At 45.0% G+C, this 22,793-nt stretch overlaps 1 protein-coding gene across 1 annotated transcript in view; it reads right to left on the bottom strand.

Annotated features, from left to right (window-relative positions):
* The window catches only part of MSH3 (mutS homolog 3), a 201,444-nt gene that overhangs the window by 119,004 nt on the left and 59,647 nt on the right, over positions 1 to 22,793 (bottom strand). Inside the window, exons 9-10 of the mRNA XM_067569218.1 lie at positions 13,488 to 13,600; positions 12,295 to 12,409 (exon numbers count right to left, since the gene is read on the bottom strand). Coding sequence (XP_067425319.1) covers positions 12,295 to 12,409; positions 13,488 to 13,600 — 228 coding nt within the window. The remainder of the gene's footprint in view (positions 1 to 12,294; positions 12,410 to 13,487; positions 13,601 to 22,793) is intronic.

Raw genomic sequence — 22,793 nt, forward strand, 5'->3', positions numbered from 1 at the left:
ATAGTCCAGACAGTATATCAAGTAGAGCCCCAGCATTCCTGACCACGACCTAGCTCACCACAGCTTCCCCAGCCTTCAGCCTTCTCTGGCCCTCTAGGTTCAGCTCTCCGCTCTGACAGCCAGTAGGCATCACCCTCTGCTGCTCTCAGCCTGCAGTCCTCTCCAGCCTTCTCTAGTCATGACACTCCAGCTCAGAAAGGACAGCCAGCTATAGCCCCTCTGCTGGCTTCCTGATAAATCTTTTATCTTTCCAGGTAGGGCTTGCAGAGAGCTTTCTGTTTTCTGCAGCCTTTCCTGGAGACCTCGTCCAGTCTCCTGACTCTGGCAGCCCTAACTCACCAGATCTTCCTCCTCAGGAAGGATCCTCAGATCTTCCCTAGCCCTTTCTAGCTCACAGGTGCTGCTCTGCCCTCTTAACTGGCAGACTGGTACTGGTACAAAGGAGCTGGACCCTGCTTCATTTACATAGTTTAAATGTATTTCACATTAATCAGTTTGGTTTAGATAGATGTTGCAGAAGCCATTGTAAACTCTGAGAAAAAAATGGTTCTAATCTGTTCTGTAACTGTTGTTCTTAGAGATGTGCCGCTCATGTCCATATTAAACAAAGGATGGTATAAAGGGGGGAGCCACTCCCTCTCACCCCCCACTGCCCTCTCCCCCCAAAGTTCCTTCTTACCAGACATATTCCAATACACAGAGAAAGAAGGGTGGATCGTGGAATGCTTATGCTAGGCTTATGAGAAGAGGCTGAGGGAACTGGGCTTGTTTAGTCTGCAGAAGAGAAGAATCAGGGGGGATTTGATAGCAGCCTTTAACTACCTGAAAGGAGGTTCCAGGGAAGATGGAGCTAGGCTGTTCTCAATGGTAGTAGATGACAGAACAAGGAGCAACAGTCTCAAGTTGCAGTGGGGGAGATATAGGTTGGATATTAGGAAAAAGTTTTTCACTAGGAGGGTGGTGAAGCATTGGAATAGGTTACCTAGGGAGGTGGTGGAATCTCCACCTTTAGAGGTGTTTAAGCTGTGGCTTGACGAAGCCCTGGCTGGGATGATTTAGCTGAGGTTAGTCCTGCTTTGAGCAGGAGGTTGGACTAGATGACCTCCTGAGGTCCCTTCCAACTCTAATATTCTATGATTCTATGAATGCACGTGTAACACTTCTCAACAAAATCAGTGACAGAACAGGTTAGAAACTATTTCTTCTTCAAGTGACTGCACGTGTCCATTTCACTTGAGGTGACTAACAAGCAGTTCAATCCAGAGGTGGAGTCCAAGTCTACCTAAATAATGACTGAAGAACTACACATCCAAATCTGGCATTCTCTCTAGATATTTTAGAGATGACATAATGAGATGCAGAAGTATGTACTGATGACCAAGCTGCAGCTACAAATGTCCTGTATAGGCACTTGAGCTAGAAATGCTACAGAAGCTGCTTGCTATCTTGTCAAGGGTGCTAACACTCAGCTTGGAGGAATTACACTGGCAATGTCATAGCACATGCATATGCAAGAGGAAATCCATGACGAGATTTTCATACATTCTAAGGCCAGAAGGGACCACTGTGATCCCCTAGTCTGAACTCCTGTGTAACACAGGCCCTAAAACTTTCCCCAAAATAATTCCTCAAGCATCTTTTTGAAGAAACATCCAAACTAGATTTAAAAATTGTCAGTGATAGAGAATCCACCATGACCCATTGTAAACTGTTCCAGTGGTTAATTACTCTCACCATTTTGCATCTCCCTTGAACAGACCTCCTGCTGAGGTGTTAACTATAGCGCATCCAGTTTGTAAGACAAAGAGCAATCAGAAAGGGGAAGGAAGCGACTGTGGTCCTGTGAGATCAGGTTTTGTTCTGGTGCTAATGTCAATGGAGTCCTGGTTGAAAGGCTCAGCAGTGTGGCAAACCTGAGCTGATGAGGCCACGCCGATGCTATGAAAATCACGTGAGCATGATCCTGACTGATTTGTAGCAACAGTCTGGGGAGGAGCAGAACCAGAAGGTAAGCATACATGAGAGTTTGTCTTTCCAGGACAGGAGGAAAACGTCCATCAGACACCTTGGACTGCAACCTGCACATGAACAAAACTGATGACACTTCCTGTTGTGATGAGCTGCAAAAGAGTGGGGGAGACACGGGGATGGGACCCACCCCTCCTCCCCTGTCTTGAAAAATGAGTGACTATAACTGGCCAGAGAGATCACTTGTGATGACTAGTGAAAGTTCTGCTCAATCAGTCTGTCAGATTATTCTGGAGACCCAGAAGGTAATAGGCTTTGAAGTGAATTGTGTTGGCAATGCAACACTCCCAAAGCAGTATTGCTTCCTGGCACAGAAGAGTCCAAAGGGCAGGACTGTAAACTGATGATGGGATTGGTTGACCATCACTCTGAGGAATCTCCTGTAGCTATGACAGATTGCCATGTGGCACATGCGTCTCTCAAATTAGGGGTAGCATATTAGTCACTGGTATGTCCATCGGTTGGTGGTAATATGGATCCAAGAATATAGGAAGTGGGATAACATGTTGGAAAAACAGGAGGAGAAAGAGAAACTGGCATAGCACATACAAGTAAATTATCCTTGACATGGCAATGATACCGACTGCTTGGTATTCCCAGGCTTCAATGCTAGCAGAGGATTGACAGTGAGGAGGTGGATCCTCCTATGAATCTCCTATGCCTAGGCATAAAAAAGCGTTATCACAGGTAAGTCTGAAAGTGGAACTGCTTATTTTTAGGAAGAGAAGCATCGATCCCTAAGGACTTTAACATAGATCTGGAATCTTTAAGACTGGTAAGCTTTTCATCAGTCTGTTGAGGGAAGAGGGACAGACAATACATTCAAAAGGGAGATGCCAGTCAGCCTGTTGGACCTTGAGTAGAAGGCCTGATGACTGAAGCCACAAACACCTACGCATCATAATCGCAGATGCCATAGCTCTAGCTGCTGGATCTGCCCCATCTGACGGCGCTTGGAGAGAAGTTCTAGCAACTAGCTTCCCCTCATCCAACACAACCTGATACTTCTGCCTTGTCTCCTCAGGCAACTTGTCCATGAACTTGTCCCACAGGGAGAAATCTCATGCCAGCAAAGCTTGCTGGTTCGAAAATGCAGGCCAGCAAAAAGGTTGAGTCGTTTTTATTCCTTTCCCTTTGAGATAGACAAGGATTGACCTCGGCATTTCCCACTCATTACCTGCCAAGACAACCAACGAACTGGGGGTGGCAATGGGGGTAGGTATAAAAATGCTCATGACCATGAACGGGAAGATGTATATCCATTTGGTCTTCTTGGCTGTCAGAGACAGAAATGAGGGTGTCTGCCACAATACTTTTGTGGACTCCAGTAAGACCTCATTTACAGGCAGGGCCACCAAGAAAGGTCCTGCCAATTGCAATGTGTCCACCAGTTTATGGGAAGAGTCTTGTGCTACCTCCACTTGAATGTCCAGAGAGGATGCCACCCTCTTTAACAGGTCCTGCATATGCCCTGGAGCCATCCTACACTGGGGAGGACTCCCCAGACATCACCACCTCATCCAGCGACAATGAAGGGGCTCACACTAGTGATTGAGAAGGAGACTCCTGAATCTCTTCCACAGGAGGCTTTAGTGGACTAAACTGGTGTTAGTAGATGCTGACATCAGCACCAGCAGCGACGTCCTGGGTCTCTTCCTAAGAACTATGATGGTGCCTGCTCAAGAATCTAGAGAGAGGAGGAACCGGTGAGGACCTGGAGGTGGGAGGAAACCCCCACAAGTTTCCAGAAGAATATGGGGCTCCATGGGTCCAGGTTTCTAGACCAGTGTGGACCCTCTGATAGGTACCAGGGGCACAACCTTCTCAGTGAAGAAGAACGATGCCTTCTATCTCAAGTGCTAGGGGCACAGGAGCCTATTTCTAATTCCAAGGAAGAATCCGAATCTCCAAACCAGGGATGCACCATATCATTCAGTGCCGAGGTCCAAAGGTGAACCCCGGAGACACAGGCACTTGGGAGAACATGTTGGCTATGCTTCTTAATGGTGCCATGTAAGGTACTGGACAACCTGAAGCACAGTGCAGTACCAGCAATTGAACTACATGCATAGGCTGCCTCATGAACACCAGATGAGTCGACTCCTGCACCACCAGGAAATCCGGCACTGAAAGGCACAAAGGTCTTGAACTGTTGCATATGGCTCTATTGCCACTGGTACCAAGAGGGTCCCCGATACTGCTGTTATTGTATTGAAGGGGGCAGCACCTGGGGCTGGGATGGTACCCCAGCAGCAGTCTGTCTCAATCGTACCAGCCTGGGTGCTGGAGTTGACAACCACATATGAGATTATATTAGCTCTGGGGAATGCCTCCTCTCCGAGGACCTTTTATCCCTTTTTCCAGCATGTTTGCTGGTTGACGGCACTGAAGACTTCAATCTTTCTGAGGAGTTCTTGGAAACCCATTACCGGTTTTTCTTTTGTGACACCAGGGAAGGAGAATGACACCATGACTTTGCAACATCTGGAAGAGCACTCCTAACCAAAGTTAATGGGCTTTATACCCACTCCGAGTGGGAAGGCTCTGAAGACAGGCACAGGGCAGCTTCCATGAGAAAGTGATGAAGTCTGATCCCATCTCTATCCTTCTTTGTTCTGAACTTAATGTCCTTGCAGATCTGACACCTGTCAAAGATGTAACCTTTGTAGTGGCACGTTAAACACAAAGAATGAGGGTCAGTCACTGGCATAGATTTTCAGCAGCCCCTGCAAGGTTTCAAGTCCGGAGACCAAAGCGTTTCCCACTACTGGGCATCAGTACCCAGAACAACCATAAACTGACTGAACTACCAACCATATTAACTAAACTATTAAGATTAGAAAAATACAAAAATAAATACCAACTATATACAAGAAAACAATTTCCCTTTCCTGCTACATGGGGTAGGAATGCAGAGCAGGCTAGATGTACTGCCCTTAAATCCCTGACATTTAAATGTGTCTTGAGATTTTGAGGTGACCAGAGACCCTGAGTCTGCAGGAACCCCAGATGAGCTTCCCAACCCAGGGATGATGCATCTGTGACTAGAGTGAGGGTTAGTAGTGGGGGAATAAAGGAGACCCGCACACAAATTTTCAGAAGGTCAACCCATCAATCCAGAGATGACAAAACTAATGTTGGCACTCGAACCACTTTGCCTACATGATGATGATGATGATTTGGGGCATTCACCATACTAGCCCTACCTGCAGCTTTTTGAGATGCAGTCTGCCATACTGAACTATATAGGTACATGCTGCCATGTGGCCCAGAAGATTGAAGCAGCTGTGAGCATGGTGAGAAGGCATGCTTTCAGCCACAGTACTAGGTCCCACAATGTTTCAAACCTGGTTTGTGGTAGAAAGGCCTTGGCCTTCATGGAGTTTCAGACTGCTCTTATGAACTCTATTGATTGTGCTGGTTTCAGGATTGATTTGTCCCAATTTACTAGAAGCCCCAGTGTGTTGAACAGCAGATACACAGGATAGCACATAGGCCTTGCACCAACCTCTGATCATCTAGGTACATGAACACGTGGACACCTAATTTTTGTAGATGAACTGCCGCCACCACCACCACGCATTTCATGAACACTTTCATGCTGAAACATGCAATGGAAGTTCCATGAACTGATAATGGCACCCATACATCATGAATTTGAGAAACTTCCGATGGCTGTGATGTATTTCAACATGGAAGTAATCATCCTTTAAGTCAAGGGCAGCGTACCAGTCCCCCTGTTACACAGAAGGAATAACCGAAACTAGGATAATGATCCAGAATTTTTTCTTCAGGAATATATTCAACTATCTTTGATCTAAAATAGGCCTGAGACCCACTTTGGCTTTGGGAATAAGGAAGTAGCAGGAATAGAAACCTTTCTCCCTGAGATACAAAGGGACTGACTCTGTGACCCCTGTCTGAAGAAGAGACTAGACTGCCTATTGAAGGGCAATCTTGTGAGAATGGTCCCTGAAGAGGAACAGAGAAGGGAGATGGGAAAGGGGATAGGGATTAATTGGAGAGCATGCTTAAGCATGCAATACCACCTGAGGTTGAAATGAGGGTGCAGCTGAACTTTATCTTTTAAAACACAGTATAGAGAGGTTTCGATGTTAGGGCCTTGATTTCGGAGGAGACTTGCCTCACCAATGTAATTGCCACCAGAAAGGCAACTTTCTACAACAAGTGAAGAAGCAAACAGGTCACCATGGGCTCAAAAGGAAGTCCAGTGAATCTGGACAAAACTAGGCTGAGGTCCCATGGGGGGGAGCGGGTCTCTGACCAGCAGAAAGAGCCTTTCCAAGCCTTTCAGGAATCTGACCATCATCTCATAGGAGAAAACTGATCTGCATTAGATATGTGGGCGAAAGGCCAAGATGGCTGCCAGGTGTATCCTGATTGACAATAACACCAGGCCTTGATGTTTCAAGTGGAGTAAGTACTCCAGAATGGAGTGTAACAGTACCTGAGTCAGGGAGAGGTTTCATTCCACCACCCAGCAGGAGAAGCATTTCCACTTCACCAAGCAAGTCGCTCTAGTAGAGGGTTTTCTGCTTTCCATGAGGACTTTCTGAACCTTAACTGGACCAAGCCTGCTCCTCAAGGCTTAATCATGCAGCATCCATGCCCTCAGATGTAAAGAGGTGAGGTCCAGATATAACAGCTGATTATGATCCTTTGAAATCAAGTCCAAATGGTCTGGGAGTGTCCACGAGGCTTCCACTACCAGGTGCAACAACATGCCGAATCAGTGTTGACGGGGCCATGCCAGAGCGATCATTATGACCCGCGCCTTGTCCCTCTCGATCTGTATGAGGACTTTGTGGATGAGAGGGATCGGTGGAAAAGCATACATCAGGCCTCCCAACCACGGCTAGAGGAATGCATCGGGCAGTGAATCGCTGTCAGTTCCTTGCAGGGAACAGAAACAGTGCCATTTCCTGTTCTGTTTGGTTGAGAATAGTTCCACCTGGGGAGTTTCCCACTTCTGGAAGATACCATGCATCCAGAGGTAGTCAAAGTTAAGAAGAGAAGGACCAGCTGAGGTGATCTACCAACTTGTTCTTGACCCCCAGGAGGTGTGAGGCTTCAAGGTGGATAGCATGTTCCACAAAGAAGTCCCAAAGACTTCCTGACCCAAAAGAATATCTTTTTTATCCAAATCTGCTTCCATTAGATCTATAAACTTCTTAGACTGAAAGTTGTCTCTCACAACAGACATCATGCTCACTGACTCATCAGTATATGCTTCTTGACTTGAATTCTCTCAGCAATTTTAATGTCTGTCAGAAGCATTTAATGTCTGTGGCAGGAGTATTTATTTTATCTGTTTCACATAGAATTGCAGAAAATGACTTAATCTGATACCAGCTGCATAAAATGCTTTCCCTCTCCAGAAATTAACCCTGTCAAATATTTTACTGACCTCTTGAATGGTTATTTTTAATATGACTGAAGTTGTCGTTGGCCCAATATTTCTAAATATGTGACATGTTACAAAAAATGAGCAGAGCTCCAAGATACAAACTGCTACTAGAAGGCAGTCCCCATATCAGATAGTCAAAGGAGTACAGGTTACCAGTATCACTTCTTTCAAAATAAAGTACAACAGAACACAAGTTCCTGAGTACAATATAACCAGTTATCTCAACACTATGCATTTTCTTTGTAGTGTAATACCAGGGTGAGTGAGTCAGTTCAGCTGTTTGATTTTTGGCTGTTGTGTTTTTCTCTTTCGGGTTATTTAAAATTATAGGGTCAGGTGGGATTGTCTGGAGACTGTTTGAGCCTTTGTTCCCTAATAAGACTTGATCATCCTGATCACCCTCAATCAGCCTTGTGCCCTTCCCCCTGTGTGATTAACGAGGGGGAAGTGTTTACCTAGGAGAGAAGGCCTTAAAAACCAAAGGTAAAGCAACCAATGGGAGCTAGCGAACAGGGGAGTTTGTACGAGGGAGTCATAACATAGTCCCTAGGGTTAGGAAGGGCTGCATCGCCAGTGCCAACACTGCTCCTGTCTCCTCCACCTGCACCTGTATCCAGACAGAGAATCTGACCATGGATGCCTCTACCCAGCTCCTGCTGTGGATTTCCAGAGACTGTGGCCTGCATTTCCCACTCTCAGAAAGCCAGGCTGGGGAGACCGTCCAGTGTGAAAGGTGTCTGCTGGTGGAATCTCTCAGGAAGCAGATGGGAGAGCTATCGGAGGAGGTGGCTAGGCAGAAGAGCATCCGTGCCCACAAGGAATTCATTGAGAGTATTGCATATGAAGACGTACACGGCTGAGGACGCTACCAGTTAGAGAGGGCTGAGCTGGGGAGGAGGATATGGCTCTGTCACAGGGAGGACACTTGCTGCTGTTACTTCTGGCAGCGGGCAGTGCTCCACCCTTACACCCAACCCACCCACCATAGTGATGAAGAAGCGTTATGCTGCCCTGGCAACAAGTGATGAGGAATGCCCCCCAAAGGTGGAAGAGGAGAAGTCAGGTACCCCAAAAGCTGGGACGATCACAGCCACCACCCACAAGAGGAAATGTAAGGTAGTGTGATTGGTGACCCTCTTCCGAGGGGGGACGGAGGGACCCATTTGACAGCATGACATGGCATCCTGGGAGATTTGAGACGTTACAGAAGGATGGTCAATGATCATCTGGCCCTCTGATTACTAAACCATGCTACTTATCCATGTAGGCACTAATGATACTGAGAGATATGACCCTAAGCAGATCAGAAGTGACTACAGGACTCTGGGAATAAGGGTGAAGAAGCTGGGGGCGCAGGTAGTGTTCTCTTTGATCCTTCTGGTCCAGGGCAGGGGTCCAGGCAGAGACAGATGCATCCTGGAGGTGAATGCCTGGCTGTGAGGATGGTGTTGCCAGGATGACTTCAGCTTCTTTGATCATGGGATGCTGTTCCAGGAAGAACTGCTAAGCAGAGATGAGATCCATCTATTGAGTAGGGGAAGAGCATACCTGGATACAGACTAGCTACCCTAGTGAGGAGGGCTTCAAACTAGGTTTGATGGGGCAGATGACAAAAGTCCACGGGTAAGTCAAAAACATAGGGAGACCTGGGAGAAGGGTTGAAAACAAAGGGGCAAAGGAGGGAACAAGCATGGGCCAATATAGCAGGGATAAGGGAGGGACAAGAGAGAACACATGGGAGAAATCAAAGCAGTATCTTAGGTGTCTGTATAGTAATGTGACAAGTATGGGGAATAAGCAAGAAGAACCCAAAATGCTAGTTAATAAACACAACTATGACATAGTTACCATCGCAGAGACTTGGTGGGATAATACTCATGACTGGAATATTGATATAGAAGGGTACAGCTTGCTCAGGAAGGACAGGCAGGGAAAAAAGAGGAGGTGTTGCCTTATATATCAAAAACGTATACACTTGGACTGAGGTTGAGATGGTAATAGGCGACAGACTTGTTGAAAGACTCTGGGTGAGGTTAAAAGGGGTTTTAAAAAAAAGGGTGATGTCATGATAGAGATCTATCACAGACCACCTAACCAGGAAGAAGAGGTGGATAAGGCTTTTTTAAAACAACTAACAAAATCATCCAAAGCACAGGATTTAGTGGTGATGGGGGACTTCAACTACGCAGACATATGTTGAAAAATAACACGGCAGGGCACAGATTATCCAAGAAGTTCTTGGAATGTATTGGAGACCACTTTTTATTTCAGAAGGTGGAGAAAGCTACTAGGGAAGAGGCTGTTCTACATTTGATTTTAACAAAGAGGAATGAACTGGTTGAGAATTTGAAAGTGAAAAGCAGCTTGGGTGAAAGTGATCATGAAATGGTAGAGTTCATGATTCTAAGGAAAGGTAGGAAGGAAAACAGCACAATAAAGATAAGATTTCAAGAAGGCCGACTTTAGCAAACTCAGGGAGTTGGTATATAAGATCCCATGAGTAGCAAGTCTAAGGGGAAAAACAGTTCAAGAGAGTTGACAGTTTTTCAGAGAGACATTATTAAGGGCACAAGAGCAGACTATCCCACTGTGTAGGAAATATAAGTCTCTTGCCAAATAAAGCAAGAGACCAGACTGGCTTAATTAGTCAATTTGAACACACATTCAAGTCAGGCCTGTTATGTCACCCTCCAGGAGGCAAGTGTCACCTATTACATTAATACTTTTCCTTCCCATTCTGTAGTTATACTCAATTTGGAAATTGTAGCTAGTGGCAATGTGGCAAGTGGCAGCCCGCTTGTTAAGCAAGGTCTTACATTGAGAGTATACTGCACCTGCATTACTGAATGATTTCTAGGGGAAATTTAAGGTGTTTTAAGTACTAATACATTTGGGTCCCACTATCTCATGCCTGTGTGTGTGTTTCTGAAGCAGTGGAAATCATCCAAGGCACTTCAGCCAACACTGTCCATGGTAATACAACACTTTTCAGGAATGACAGGTCTTTGGCTTTATAATTCATTCTGCTCCCTTGTTTATGAGAACTCATATTTGGTGATCTTCTGCACACAACAAGACCTACCTGTTCACCAGGCTTTTTCCAAGTTAATCTGATTTGTGGGATGGACTGGAGTGCTACAATTGAGGTGCTGCTTGAGGAATTGGCCATATTGGTGTGGGAGATGATGTTTAGAGTTGGGGGGCTATCATAGGAATTTTTTTTTCTTGTAAGATCTACAAGTCTCATTTAGTGTTCCGGTGTTAATATTTTGTTTATTTTTTGGATGGAGGAAAAAGGTGGATTTTATAGAAACAAACCAATTGCCCAAATATGTCCTTCTACTCCAGGTATATTTTATAAGCTTAAGTAGTTTAGAATCAACACAATATTAGAAAAATGTTAGAGACTGACAAACCCCAATATCACCTCTTCTAAAATTTAGTTTTTAAAAATTTTCAGTAATTCATAAAAATTCTAAGTTCTCCAAAACAAGGTCTGCAATAGTGAAAAGGATATTTGTCAGCTGTGGGATCTACCAGCTAACCTAAATATTTTGTGCGTTTTGGTTTATTGTCCACGACTGCTGTCCACCTGCTCAAATCATTTTTACAAGACAGTGAGGTAGTGAAACTAGATTTTTGTAAGAGATCAGAGTTGGCAGGGGGAATGGATAGTCAATGAGGAAAATGCAACCTCAAAGTCACCTGAATGCTCCTTTTAATACATTTGAGTAATCCAGTTAGGTGTTTTCAAATAATGGCATATACAGATCTATAACATAATCCATACACAGGACTTTTTGAAGTGAAATCAAGTAGATTTCAGTAGCCATGTATCTTTTGAGGAACTCTGAAAGATGCATTTAATGTCTTGTTTCCAGGGGAAATAAAACAACATCGGTGAGGCTCATTGCCATGTAAAAATCTTTTAAAAGCAACAGCAGATTTTTGTCCACAAAACAAAACAAAAGTTGAAGTTGAGATAAGATGTCTAGTCTTTATTAACAAGCTTATTCATTTCCCCTGACAGTGTCTGTTTCTGCTGCTTGTTTGTTTTTAATTACATTTGGCTGTAGTACAAGCCAATTTAAATATTGTTAGTACTGACAACAAGTGAATACTTTCCTATTTCTAAAGATTTTTATTGAATATCACTTTATGTTTTGTTAGCGTTAATTGGGAACACAACTGTAGAACATCGTGTTTACAAAGACTAAGTTTCTCACAGAAGCAGATGCATTACTTTGTGGAAGAGAAGTTGCCAGCTAGCGTTTACAAAATGGCAGATGGCTAAAGACTCAACTTCCTTCGCGATATTGAGGAAATTGCAGATCCTGCAATATTAGGCTTCTACCTTAATTTTGATTTTAATTAGCTTACTTTCCACAGTCCCCAATTTTGCATACATTTTGAGTATGCAGTTAGTACTACACTAACATTCAATGCCTGTAAAACGTAAAAAGCTCAAGTGACTGCACTCTATTTCTACAGCACTTGTGTTAACCTTTTAGTCTTCTGAACTTTATATTGTACTTTTTTAAAATAATGCAATATACTTGCAAAAAATGTCTGGTTATCAAAAAATTTGCAGGCATAAAATAATACTTGAAAGTTTATATTGCTCCAGCAAATTTTTCTTAACAAATATGTCTACTCTAGCTTTTCCAAATTATCACTGTTAATTTAATTAAATTAATTCATTTTCTGCAGTTTTCCACGTCTTGTCTGCAACTCAGACGCAATTATTTGAAGATGATTCCGCGATTCAAGTAGGGCCTTACAGATGATACATTTTTATCGTTATTTTGATTTTCTGAGATTTATATAAAATAACTTACCTAGGATTGTAAAGTATCTTTTCCAAATTAAATTCTTGGAGGTACATAATTACTGCTGCCAAAGAGCAAATCACAGGCTTATCCAAGTTTAGGATTAGAGACATTTTTTGAGAACCTGCAAAATATGATTTCTTTTGTTATATAACTGTTTGCCACTCAACCTTTAGAGAAGATTATCTATATTTCAATTCAGCCAAGAAGAAACAGAAGATTTTATTATGAAAGTGTTAAAAATATTGTTTATAAAATAACAAAAATGATCTTTTAAAATAACATTTACAAACTAGAACAATGCAGTTTATGAATTTTTGTGTTGTTCCAATGCAAATAGGGATATAAAATACTGGAATTTGCATTCCGTTCCCCACACCATCCCCTAGAAATTGCTGATTATCAGGCCAGATGATTTATAGATTTACAGACTAAGGTCTCAATCCTGCAGTCTGATAGGTGAAGGTAACACTGGCATCCATAGAGAGCCCTCCTAACTTCAATAGGGCTCTGCATGGGTGCACATGGTTGCCCAAGCAGATCAGGTCTTATTTTGTAAGATTGCTAATGAAGATGGAATTTTTGTTTTTAAACTATCACTCTCTACTATAACCGCTACCCCAGTACCAACAGTATCAAACTTTGCAGTATAATACCTCAACATAAAAAGTAACATATTTACCAGACTTTACTACAGAGAAACTGAAACAAGTACAAGTGCGCTTTTTACACTTTCCTGTTACCAGAGTGTTAGCAAAGAAACATTTTCATAGGTTTTTGCCTAATTTTCTTCATTTTTTACACAATATGTGAGTTTAAGTTTTCAGAATAAATCCCTTCAGATGGGGAAAAATATTAAGAATTCTTTACAACTAGCCTGCTCATTTCTCTTAATCACATCACCATTCTTGAAATTTGTGAAATTCTACATCTCTCATTCTTCTCCAATTTGGTCAGAGGCATAACAGAGGTAACTCCTCAGAAATATCTACATTACTACATAGTCTTTACATTTCTGCCTTTTTCCGGCAACTTTACTTGTTTTGCAACTATGTACCAGTTCAGAGGTCAGTTATTATTAAATATCTGCATTAATCACACCTAGAGGTCCAAGCTTTATTGTATTAGCCACCAATTCCTTATTTGTCTATATAAGAAGCTAACCAGCACTACAAATTTTAAAGCCTTTATGAATCATGTACCTGTGGAATCAAGTATTCCTCTTGCATAAAAATCAGTAATCAGCTGGAAAGCATGGCTGTATTCAAAATAAATGCTTTCCATCCTTTCTATTCGAATTCTGTCATCTTGTAAACTGCAAAGAAAAAACAATGCTCATTGGTTTTCAATTCTTAACTTCCTTTTAGGAACAGGACTAAAGGAGGCTCAGATTTCAGCTCACTGTTTTTTTATTTCCCCTCTTTTCATTGTTAAGAAGCCAGTGGATAATAAATAAAGACATAAATTATGACATCTAATCTAAGAGGGATTGTAAAACAATTTTAACTTTTTTTAAATTTAAAATCCACCTTTTCTCAGTATGACTAACGTGCTAATTCCAAAAGTGACTACATAAAAACACCTTCCTACTCACCAGATCAGTTTTCTGTGTGTTTTCAAAACTGTATCTGCTGATTTTAGGGATAAAACCAATTTTTACTGTTTTTTACAACTCTTAGAGTTGTAAAAACTCTCAGAGTAAACACCGCTAAACGGGAAGGAGCTGATCTCTTCCTGGCTAAGAGCTTCTCTACACATGAAACTTAATGTGGAATAAGTTAAGGTGTGAATTTCAAGCAGATTAGCTATTCCTGACTAACTACATTTGTGGACGCTCATATTCCAGAATAAGAATGCCTTATTCTGAATTAGTTCAATCCACAATTAAACTAATTTGGAATAAACCACTCATTCTGGAGTAAGAGCATCCACACAAAATCAGGAATAGTTAATCAGGAATGGCTATTGTGACACCGTGTACAAACCCTACACCAGGCAAGAAGACGTTCAAGAGCAGTTTTAGGTTCAGGCAACCCTGCTGCATCTGGAAGACATAACAGTTTGGAGAAGGAGCCTTAAAAGGCAGAAGCCCAGTTCAAAAGAACCCATCACTGGGAGATGGACAGACCTCTCCCCATAGTTTCCAGCAAGAAGCACTGTGGAGAATGAAACTGGAAGAGTGCTCTTACATGATAGCCCTTAGGAAAACTGAGTTAGGCTATGGCTCATCAGGTATCTCCCAGAAAGGAGAGAGGCCATTCTCCCCCAACATATTTCTGTTTTGTTCACCTGTTCACTTCTATCTGACATCTATCTGGGGAAGGAAGCATCCTTTTTATTGGTCTGCACCACACCTGGCACAATGGGATCTTGATGCTTCAGTGGAGTTCCTAGGTGTTACAGTACTATAAAATATATATAATAGGAATAGAATGCTTTTCAGACTAATAGGAGGGCCCTTCTTTTTGTGTAGCTAATGGGTCCCATATATTGAAAGAAGGAGGGGTTATTCACCTTGTGCAGCAACTAAAGTTCTCCAAGATGTGTCCCCCTGTGGGTACAACACTTCAGGTACACCTGCGCCCTGCATCTCTGATTAGAGATTTTTGGTAGTGGTGCCCATTCAGCCCGTGCTTGCATCGCACACATCCTCATGCCCGTGTCAAGGCTATATTGGACTACATGGGCAAACCACTCTCAGTTCCTCCTCCACCGCAAAGTCCCACAAGGGAGACTCCAAAGCAGAGGCGAAGGAGCGCAGGTAGTGGAGCATCCACAGGGACAAATATCACAAAAAACTCCAGTTATTGCACAGAATGAGTAATTTCTCCTTCTTCTTGGAGCAATGACCCTGTAGTTGCATAGATTAGTTTGCTTTGTTCATAAACCATCCAAAGCCATCCCTGTAGACTTCAGAAATGTAGTCTGACATGCTGCACCACAAAGACACAAGCCGACATGTGTCCCAGCAGCTGAATGCAACCATAGATGTCTCTGTCTGTCACTGCATCCAGGGAAGCTCATATGAAGTCTAGATGCTGTAGCTGAGTCAGAAAAGACTTTTCAAGGTTGATTTGAAGGCTTAGGTAACTGAGTCAGTGGTGCCAGCTTCTGCGGTGCTGAAACAAAGAAGTACTTAGGCTTAGACAGCACTCTATTCTTAGCCTCATGGCCTAGCTGACTTTGGTGTCGGAGATCTTCCCCTCTCAGCAGTCTGCTTAGAAGTCTTATGCCTCTTCTTAGGCACTGAGGATGGTGAGCAATTTTGGAACTCAAGCATGGTAGGAGGCACACTCCTGACCAACATTGAGGCGCTTGGTGCAGAGACCAACCTAGCTCTAATGGAGGTCTAAAGGCCACCTCCATGAGTAGAAACTTCAGCTTGGCTTCACAGTCTTCCTTTGTGCAAGACTGAAAGTCCCCACAAATTGTCCCCACAAATTTGGCAATGCTCCTGATACGAGCACCCAAGGTACCTGAAGCAATTTGAGTGTGGGTCACTCACAGGCATAGGCTTATTGCAGGAAAATACAGGCTTCAAGCCAAGTGAGCAAGGCATCCCCTGGCACCAGGAATCAGCCAAAACTCTGAGGTGGGATAAAACCCAACTAGATATATCAAAAACAGTAAAAACACTAAACTATTTAAAATAAAATACAAGTATAAACAGTACAAAGAGTCCACTGAGAGTACTTGCAAAAGCAAGAAGAGCAGTTCCAGCAACCATCACAGGTGATAAGAAGGAAACGAGGTGGCTTGGGGCCAGCCAAGCCATTTTTATCAGCACTAATGGCATGTGGCAACAAAGGGCACTCAAGATGCCCTGATGTGTACCACTAAGGGAAAACTGTCTAGCAATACTGCACAGGGCTCATGCACATCAAGAGTGGAATACACATATGCAATTTGATTCCTTTAACATACTTAGCAAACTTGGCTTGAAAAAATTAAATGCTTTTTTCCCCCAGTTTAATTTACACTAGTGTTAGCTTCCATTTGCTTCATCTTTGATTTTTCTTCATTTTTAAACTTATCGAAGGTAGACGTGTGACCTTTAATCTGCAGAAAACAATATTTTTTTAAAAAGATTCACATCATTTAAAACTTCAGCTCAGATAACTAAATATTAGACAAAAAAACTGCACTGACATTGACTAAAAAGCAAAAGCCAGATTCTCAATCAACTCATTGTTTATAATAAAATTAAATATGTATTTTTAAAGTAACTAACAACACTTGTCTGTCATTTTATGCATAGATATATACTAGTGAACATATATTGTAGTGTATCTCTGATATTAGGTTAGAATATTATAAAAATAAAGTGCATACTGTAATATAACACTTCAGGCTTTTTCTCTGCTAAAACCAAATCACATAATGCAAACAGGCAAAACACAAGAAAAGACCTCACTAAGTGAGGAACTATAGTCCACAGCAAAGTAATACAGAAAGAACTGTTACTTACCTCGTAATTGTTGTTCTTCGAAATGTTTTGCTCATATCCATACAGAATTAGGTGTGTGTGCTCTGCATGCACCAGTGCTGGAAATTTTTCTCCTAGCAGTATCCGAAGGTCTGGCTCTAGTGCCCTCTACAGTGGTGTGCTTATGTGCTTGTATATAGGATGCTATCGGTCCGGTCCCCCTCCCTGTCAGTTCCATCTCGCCGGAACTCCGACAAAGAGGAAGGAGGGTGGGTTGTGAATGGACATGAGCAACACATCTCAAAGAACAACAGTTACAAGGTAAGTAATTGTTCTTCTTCTCCGAGTGCTTGCTCATGTCCATTCAGAATTAACTGACTTACCATCAGTGTCTCTGGAGTCAGGCAGGAGTTCATAGACATGATGATTACAGCACTGCTCTGCCAAACCCAGCATCGTCCTGTGCTTGCTTCATGATGGCATAGTGGGACATAAACATGTCTATCGAGGACCACATAGCAGCTCTACGGACGTCCTGAATGGGTACACATACCGGACGCTGAAGACCCCTGTGCCCTTGTGGAGTGGGCGGACAGGGAAGAAAGGGGCGTGACTCCCACTTGCTCATAATAGGTCTGAATACAGGCTGTAATCCAGGAGAAAATCCACAGAGACGACAGCAGACTTCCCTTCATCCAATCGGCGATCGCAATGAAGAGCTGTGGGGAGCAGTGGAAGGGCCAGGTCCTGTCAATGGAAAAAGTCAATGCCCTCTTCACATCGAGAGAGTGAAGACGCTTCTCCTCATTGGATTTGTGAGGCTTCGGAAAGAACAGTGGCAGGAATATGTCCTGATTAACATGGAAGTGAGAGACGACCTTTGGCAGAAAGGATGGATAAGGGCGAAGCTGCACCTTGTCCTTAAAGAAAACTGTATATGGGGACTCTGAGGTCAGGGCTTTTAACTCAGAGACCCTCCGTGCCAAGCTGATTGCCACCAGGAACGCCACCTTCCAGGAGAGATGTGCGAGGGAGCAAGAGGCCAACAACTCAAACTGCAGTGCCGTAAGTCTTGAGAGGATGATGTTCAGGTCCCACTGAGGGGATGGATCTCATATCAGTGGAAAAAGTCTTTCCAGGCCCTTGAGGAATCTGGACGCCATCCTGTGGGGAAAAAAAACAAACTGCCTTCAATCAGAGGGTGAAAGGCTGAAATCGCCGCCAGATGCATCTTCATAGACAAGAAAGCCACGCCCTCCTACTTCAGATGAAGCAGATAGTTCAGAATTATCTGAATAGGGGATTTCATTGGTGAGACTTTTTGAGCCGTCGCCCAGCAGGGAAAGCATTTCCATTTGGCTAAATAAAATGCCCTCGTGGACAGCTTCCTGCTCTCCAACAGGATCCTTTGAAATTGAACCAAGCAGTGGCGCTCATCCCTGCTCAACCACAAAGCATCCACGCTGTCAGGCACAGAATGGTCAGATCTGGATGCAGCACCCGACCTTGGTCTTGAAAAAGAAGGTCCAGTCTCAGCGGGAGTGACCATGGCCTGGCCATTGAGAGTTTCGACAGCATCCCAAACCAATGCTCCCTGGGCCATGCCAGGGCTAACAGGATGACTCATGCTCTGTCCCGCTTGATCTTCACGAGGACTCTGTGTATGAGAGGTATCGGGGGGAAAGTGTACAAAAGACCCCTCGTCCAGGACAGGAGAAAAGCATCCAACAGGGAGGCATCCTTCAATCTCAGGAAAGCAGTAGTATTGGGCGACTTCCTGTTCTCCTTGGTCACAAATAGGTCTACTTGGAGTTCCCCACATCTGGAAAATGCTGTGGGCTACCTCTGGGTGGAGAAACCACTCGTGGTGATAGCAAAAGGTCCTGCTCAGACGATCCACCAGAGTATTTTTCAGACCAGGTAGGTGAACCATTTCCAGGTACATGTTGTGGCTCTCATAAAATTCCCAGAGACGCAAGGCCTCGCGAAATAGCATTGAAGATCTGCCCCCCTCTTGCCTTTTGATATAGTACATGGTAGCTGTGTTGTTCGTCAGGCCTCTCACCACTTTGTTGGAGAGGTGCGGTAGGAATACCTTGCAGGACAAGTAAGTCGCCCTGAGCTCCCTGATGTTGATGTGGAGAGATGAATCTTCCCTCAACCAGAGACGTTGGGTCCATATGGCACCGAGGTGGGCACCCCAGCCCACATCCAAAGTACCTGATACTAATGACAGGGTCGCTCTGGGGGCCACAAAAGACACCCCTGCCATTACATGCCGAGGTTCAAACCACCATGACAGGTAGGTAAGGACATGAGGCGGGGGGGATTGTGAGCACTCTGTCCAACGAATGTCTGGCAAGCCACAACTGAGGTGGCCAAAGTCACATCCTGGCGTGCCAGACCACGTACGTACACACCGCCATGTGCTCCAAGAGACTGAGGCATACTCTTGCCATGGTGAGAGGGTAGGCCATTAGTCGGCTATTAGTCCTGACATTGTCAAGAATCTGTCCTAGGGCAAGAGTGCTCTGGCTTGCGTAGAGTCCAGGATTGCCCCTCTGAACTCGATCCTTTGAACCAGTGTAAGTATCAATTTTTGCTCTTTTATTTGCAGTTGACCCTCACGATTTCGATGCTGTGTTGGACCTGCCCCTGCGACTGACCTTGGATCAGCCAGTCTTCCAGGCAGGAAAAACCTGCACTCTCCTGTGCCTGATGGGGGCTGCTACCACTGCCATGCATTTGGTGAATACCTTAGGCACAGTGGAGAAGCCAAACGGGAGGACCGCAAACTGCTGGTGCTGGGTGCCTACAGTAAATCGCAGGAATCGCCTGTGGCCTGGGAAGACTGCAATATGGAAATAGGCATCCTTTAAATCGAGAGCGGCATACCAGATCCAGGGAGGGAATGATAGCTGCCAGAGTGACCGTACAGAATTTTAGTTTTTTGAAGAATTTGTTCAAAGCACACAGGTGTGGGATGGGCCTCAGCCCTCCTTTGACTTTTCAGATCAGAAAGTAATGGGAGTAAAAGCCCTCTCCTTTCAATGCTTGAGGGACCTCTTCCACCTCTCCCACACAGCAGAATCTGTACGTCCTGAACAAGGAGTTGCTCGTGAGAAGGATCCCGGAAAAGGGATAGAGAGGGAGAGTGGGAAGGTGGGAGCAAAAGAAATTGGAGGGTATAGCCAAAAGCCACTGTGTTTAGCACCCAGTGGTCCGTAGTTATGGCCCTCCAAACGGGGAGGAAAGATGCCAGGTGGGAAGCAATCGGGAATGTGGAACTTGACTGTAGTCCATTAGACTGTTCTTGGGCGCACTTTCAAAAGTCTCGCTTTCCCTTTGAGGAGTGGCAGCATGGCTCTGATCTCAAGGTTGAGACTGGCAAATTGCCCCAACTGCGCTTATAGTTTTTGTGACTCCTTCTGTAGGGTTCATTCCAGGTCTGACCCCCGAAGCGCTGCTGGTCAGAGAGCCTGAAGTGTCTCCTGGACTAAAACACGGAGTAGAGCCCCAATGATCTCAGAGTGACCCTGGAATCGTTCAGCCCATGCAGCCTGGCAACAATCTGGTCTACAAAGAGGGCAGAACCATCAAATAGGAGGTCCTGGATAGATTGCTGGACCTCTCTTGAAGGACTGGACGATTGCAGCCACGATGCTCTTTTCATCCACACCACTGAAGCCATCGCTCGCATCGCCGAATCTGCTGTGTCCGATGCTGTCTGCAAGAAAGCTCTGGCTACTGCCCTCCCCATTTTCAGAAATGCTTCAAACTCCTGTTTGGAGGACTGTGGGAGGGAGCTGGCAAACTTCTCCAGCGACTGCCAGATATTATAGTGGTAATGGCCTATGAGTGCTTGTTAGTTGGACACCCTCAGCTGCAGGATCCCTGTTGAATACACCTTGAGGCCAAATTAATCTAATTTTTTGTCCTCTTTATTCATGGGTGTAGAGCTTTATTCTTGTTAGCCACCGCCATGACCAGCAAACCCGGGGCTGGGTGTGTGTAGAAGTATTCTAACCTGTTGCTGGGCACATACTATTTCTTCTCTGCTCGCTTAGATGTGGGGGACAGGGAGCCCGGGGTCTGCCACAATGCTTTGGCAAGCTTCAACACCCCTTTGTGCACTGGGAGGGCTACTCTGGAAGGTGCCACGGATGCCAGGACTCCAAAGAGTTCATCCACTGGCTCAGAAAGCTCCTCTATTTTGAGGCTCAAGTTAGCCCCTACCTGCTTTAACAGGTCTTGGTGCTCCCTGTAATCATCCAGAGGGGCAGCATGAGAGAAGCCCGCCACAGCCTCGTCCGGCAAGAAGGATGAGGAGACAGAAATCTGAGGGGGGCCGGATCTTCCTCTCTGGCCAGGGTGGATACCGAAGGGCTGGCCAAAGGGGAATCTTCTCGGTCCGACCCGAACATTGTCTCCGATGCAGCAGCCCAGCTGTTAGATGACTGTGGTACCAAGGTGCTCACAGAACACTGAGCATCTGGTATTGTGGCCTGAGGAACCCCGATAGGTTCCAATATTGCCAGGGACCTGGTCATTGTCCTTGTGGCCAACCTCCGATTTGTGGCGGCATGGGAAACCCAGTGAGTTGCTTGGGGCCTTGTCCTTTCGGGGGAAGGACCACCTTTTCTCCTGACTTCAAAGAGCTAAAAGCTGGCGACCAAGGGGGCGCCAACACTGCATGCTTCTCCACACCGCTTCTTGAGCGTCTGGGCTCTGGAGATGGGGAGTGGTGCCGACAGCCCGAGTGCTGTTCACACCTTGACCACGTCTTGTCCTTAGGCTTCCTATAGGGAATTTCACACTGCCGGGGCTCCAGAGATTCCCTGCAGGGGCTTGCGAAGCAGTGCCATGGGCTCGGGGACTGACGGCATTCCAGAGATCGACTCCGGCGTTCTTCGGATTGGTACCGATGATCCGTTGACCGGTGCCTGGTGACCGAAGACTCAACCCCTACACATGCTGATGCGGCACCGGGGAGTGGTGCTGAGATCCTGGTGACCGCTGCGAAGCTGGCGAGGAAGGGAGAGGCTGTGGTGGAACCAGCGCTGGCTTCCCCTTTGACTGACCTCCAGCCTGGGTATCCGAGCTTTGGTGCCCTGCTCTACCCTCTTGCGGTGTATGCAGCACCGGTAGGGCCAATAGGTCTTTCACTGCCTGAAACGTCGCAGGTGTAGAAGGGATCAGTAAATGTTGCAGGCCTCTGCCACTCCCAGGAGTGACTTCAGCTGACTTCAGCTCCTCCTTAGCATGCGCCTTCCTCTTTTTTGGTGCTGGCGATGTTGAACGATGCAATGAGGGCACCAACACTGGAGGAGCATTTCTAATCGATGATGCCATATGGGGCGTCGAGTCCGAGCGCGGCTCCGACACTGGTCTAACTGCTGACTCCATGAGAAGGGCCTTGAGCCTAATGTCCCGGTCCTTCCAACACTTTGCAGATCTTTCACTTCCTGCGAAAGTGGGCTTCCCCCAGGCATTCAAATAGCTCTGGTGTGGGTCACTCAATGACATAGGCTTCTTGCACGAAGTGTAGGGTTTAAACCCCGGGGACCAGGGCATGCTCTGACCCTTGGTAAGCTACTAACTAATCAACTACTAAGTAATAAACACTGCAACAACAACTATGTACACTATATAAAACAAAGAACCACTAGGAATACTAAAGCTTGCAGGAGCAAGAGAGTGTTCCAGCACCGTCACGGACTGTAAGAAGGAACTGAGAGGGAGGGGGGCTGGCAGCGCCCTATATACAAGTGCATACGCGCACCACCACAGAGGGCACTAGAGCTGGCCCTACGATACCACTAGGGGAAAAATTTCCAGCACCAGTGCATGCAGCGCACACACACCTAATTCTGAATGGACATGAGCAAGACTCAAAGAAGAACGATCATTTATGGAAAACAGCCTTTATTCACAAAAGTAATGTGAGGGTCAAAATAAAATGTCTCATTTACACAACTATTTGACAAGTGTGGAACTTACTGCCAGGGGATGTAGTGAAGGCCAAAAGTATATCTGCGTTAAAAAAAAGAACTGGATAAGCTGATGGAGGATACTGGCTATT

Source organism: Emydura macquarii, unplaced genomic scaffold, assembly GCF_026122565.2.
Source record: "Emydura macquarii macquarii isolate MOO-44397 ecotype Brisbane River unplaced genomic scaffold, CSIRO-AGI_Emac_v2 contig_2897, whole genome shotgun sequence".
In the NCBI taxonomy this organism is placed as follows: domain Eukaryota; kingdom Metazoa; phylum Chordata; order Testudines; family Chelidae; genus Emydura; species Emydura macquarii.